The sequence below is a fragment of the Hibiscus syriacus genome, unplaced genomic scaffold, assembly GCF_006381635.1.
Source record: "Hibiscus syriacus cultivar Baekdansim isolate YM2019G1 unplaced genomic scaffold, ASM638163v2 tig00110895_pilon, whole genome shotgun sequence".
Classification (NCBI taxonomy): Eukaryota; Viridiplantae; Streptophyta; class Magnoliopsida; order Malvales; family Malvaceae; genus Hibiscus; species Hibiscus syriacus.
In genome coordinates this window covers 5,194,256-5,197,430 of record NW_024062903.1, presented here as the reverse complement: position 1 = coordinate 5,197,430, position 3,175 = coordinate 5,194,256, and the positions used below count along the sequence as shown (strand labels likewise).

The 3,175-nt window shown below is 31.4% G+C and overlaps 1 protein-coding gene across 1 annotated transcript; it reads left to right on the top strand.

Annotated features, from left to right (window-relative positions):
• Positions 1-1,489: 1,489 nt before the first annotated feature.
• On the top strand, positions 1,490-3,175 carry LOC120145815 (DNA-binding protein S1FA-like). Its single transcript, XM_039159540.1, has 2 exons — positions 1,490-1,580; positions 2,785-3,175. Exons 1-2 carry the CDS (start codon positions 1,551-1,553, stop codon positions 3,001-3,003), a joined length of 249 nt encoding a protein of 82 aa, XP_039015471.1. The 5' UTR covers positions 1,490-1,550; the 3' UTR covers positions 3,004-3,175.

The following is a 3,175-nucleotide window of genomic DNA, read 5'->3' as shown; positions in this document are numbered from 1 at the left end:
ACCGTTTCACTGGTTAAAGAGAGTTATTTTTTTTTTTGAAGTTTCGGATTCGAACAGTTATATCTATAGGACGTGTGTGTATTATTATTGATTAAAAAATTATAAATAGATATTACTTACTCTTATTTTATAATCACTCCAAACTATTCAAAAAAAAAAAAAAAAAACTTACCTCATCACTTGGTTTCACTATGCGGGATTTATCCATCGAGAAAAATAACGATCCCTCGAGTTTGATAGTATGAAAAAACATTTGAATTTCCCTTAAAATCCTCCAAATTTGGTTTTTAATACTTAAATAAGTGATATTTAAAAAAGTAATTCCTAGATTTTGAAAATAAAATTTGTAATGAATATTAATTCGATTAAATCTGGAATTTCAAAAGTGAATTTGCAATATCTTCATTTCACATGCAAATTATTTATTTCTTTTACTTAATCTTACGATTAGTTGGACTGAAAGCAACTCGAACTGAAACAAATCGAACCGAAAGTAATGTGAATTAGTTTATCCATATCTGATTCGAACTTAACTTCGACCTGATTTTAACCCGACAATTGAATCTAAGTGAATGAATAATTTATTTATTTATTTATTATTATCTATTTTTAGCATTGATAAATAGTAAAATAATATATGTTTTATTCTTATTTTATATTATACTACTAGTTAACTATCACTTCTAGTAATAGTTTAATGGTTCAATATAATCTTTCATCAGTTAAAAGATCATCTCTGCATCTGATGAAATAACTTACAGCTCTGAATTTGGACTGTGATAATATATAATCAAATAAAATTCTTGATTTTAAAGATTTATTTATTCGATTGATTCGATTGATTAAAACTAAAATTTATAGCTCTGAATTTAGGGTGTGACAATATATATTCACATAAAATTCTTGAATTATAAGTAATAAAGAGCATCATCGAAAGTTATGACAACAAAAAGCAACAACGATTGACATAAAAATTTAAAAGTTGACCTGAACTAAAATTGATCTGAATTGACCTGAAAATCTAATGGTTGACCCGAACCGAAACAAATCGATATGATATTGACCCAACCGGAAGTCAACTGATCTAATATTGACCCGACCTGAATTCGACCGATCTAATATTAACCCGATCTGAAAATTAACTAATTTGATTTTGATCCGACCCAAATTGAATTTTTATATACCTAAATTATACTCGAACCAGATTTAATCCGTCAAACTAAATCTAAACCAAAATAACCTAAATCCAAAATGGCCCGACTCTAAATGACCCGATTGTCATCTCTAACGATGTGAAGTCAATTTATATTCTCCCCACTATCAAATCTAAATGTGTTTAATGATATTAAAATGGGATTTTCTTTAATGGTAACCTTAGAGTTAAATCTCAATTGGACTGGAAAAATGGGCTTCAACTTTCAGCTGGATCATGGAAATGCCATAAACAGTCCCTTATTCATTTGCTTAAGCCTCATTCTTTTGATTATTATTTTTTTTTAATTTCGTCCAAATTTGTGTTGCTGAGCAGCTCAACCGTTGGGTTCGCAACGATGTCGGACGAGTTCGAGTTCGCCGATAAGGTTCCTCTCTTTTGATCGCTTTGTATTTACTTTTTATTTAAAGATTTTTCATTTTATATTTGAATCTCTCTTTAAATCTCATTTTCACTGTATTGAACGAGATCCGTGATAAATTAATTCCAATTTCTCCTTCTAATTTATCGATCTGGATTTGTTTCCCTATCATATACTCTGTTATCCTGCCGATCTAGTGTTTTATTTCACCTTTAGTTTCATTTTTTTTATATAATTTTGCACTTAATTTTAATTTTCCCTCCCCATGTCAATTGTTCGTTAATCCAATATTAGGATATTATTGCATGCAAATTATCAGTTTTTTTTCTTTTGAGAAAATCTTTGCTGTAAATACATCTTTTGCTGCTAGATCAGATGCTTTCTTTGAGCAGATAATAATTTTTTATTGAAATGAATGAAAGAAAAGGAAAAAAAGTGTTTTGTTGTTCGTAATTAACGTGCTTTGGTTCATTCTTAATTCAAAATAATGGTAATGATAGTAATTAGTATTGTTTGTATATTGTTGATTGAAGCATTAATTTTTGACATTTATGTATCCATTGATTTTTCTGCTGAAGATAAGCTGAGAAGCCATTGAAATCATTGTACAGTCTATAATTCTTGGAATATGAACTCCATTTGTAAATGGGATTCGAATAATCAATCCGGACTGAGTTCCGATATTTATCGATACCCTAAATCGAAAAGAAAATGAAATGAAAATGGAAGCTGAATTTTCAAAGACAACCTGAAATTATCTTCACTTGCGTGGTTTGTCAAGGATAATGGTCTGTCAAAATAGAATGTCCCTTACAATTTATTTTTCAAGTGAGTTTTATATCAGCATTTTGTAGCATGACAAATACGCTGTTTCTATACATGGGTGAGGTATTTCTTTTTGGCCTTTGTGATCGTTAACCATCTCGAATAATTTTATGGTGTCTAGATAGAAACATTGTGTGATTATTTTCTACTAAATTACTAATCCTACAGAATGATAGATTTTTCATCCGAAGCAATATGCTTTATGCATGTATTTACTGTTTGTGCTACTCGGACTTTTCATTTTTCTAAAGCACCAATGTGCGACATAGTTGGATAGGGTATGGTGGTCCTCCAAATACGTGATGAAGAACTTTTAGCAGGTAGTTGTGTTTCTGTATTGTATGTTTACTTGGTTGTAATAATTTAGTTTTTGGTGATGCAATAGGGAAACAAGATTATCTACGAAAAAGAAGCCAAAGGGTTCAACCCTGGATTGATAGTACTGCTCGTTGTTGGGGGACTAATGCTGATGTTCCTTGTGGGGAACTATGTCCTTTACTCATACGCACAGAAGACACTTCCTCCTAGAAAAAAGAAGCCGGTATCCAAGAAAAAGATGAAGCGGGAGAGGCTGAAGCAAGGAGTCTCCGCACCAGGTGAGTAGGAATTCAAGGTTTGGTATCCGTTTAGTTGCGATAAGCCATCGGCAACCCTTGTGAACTGTTTAGAGGACTGTAGGCAACTGAAATAATGTCCACTGGCTGATGTTTGTTCGGTGGAGTTTCAGAGGTCTTTTCGTTTTTCTGTTTAGAAAGTCATATAGTAGTGTTCAAGCT

Bases quoted from the DNA above. Each gene is read 5' to 3' on its own strand.
- LOC120145815 (XM_039159540.1), top strand. From the start codon at position 1,551: ATGTCGGACGAGTTCGAGTTCGCCGATAAG. The intron at 1,581-2,784 runs GTTCCTCTCTTT...GTGATGCAATAG, and splicing joins AGTTCGAGTTCGCCGATAAG to GGAAACAAGATTATCTACGA.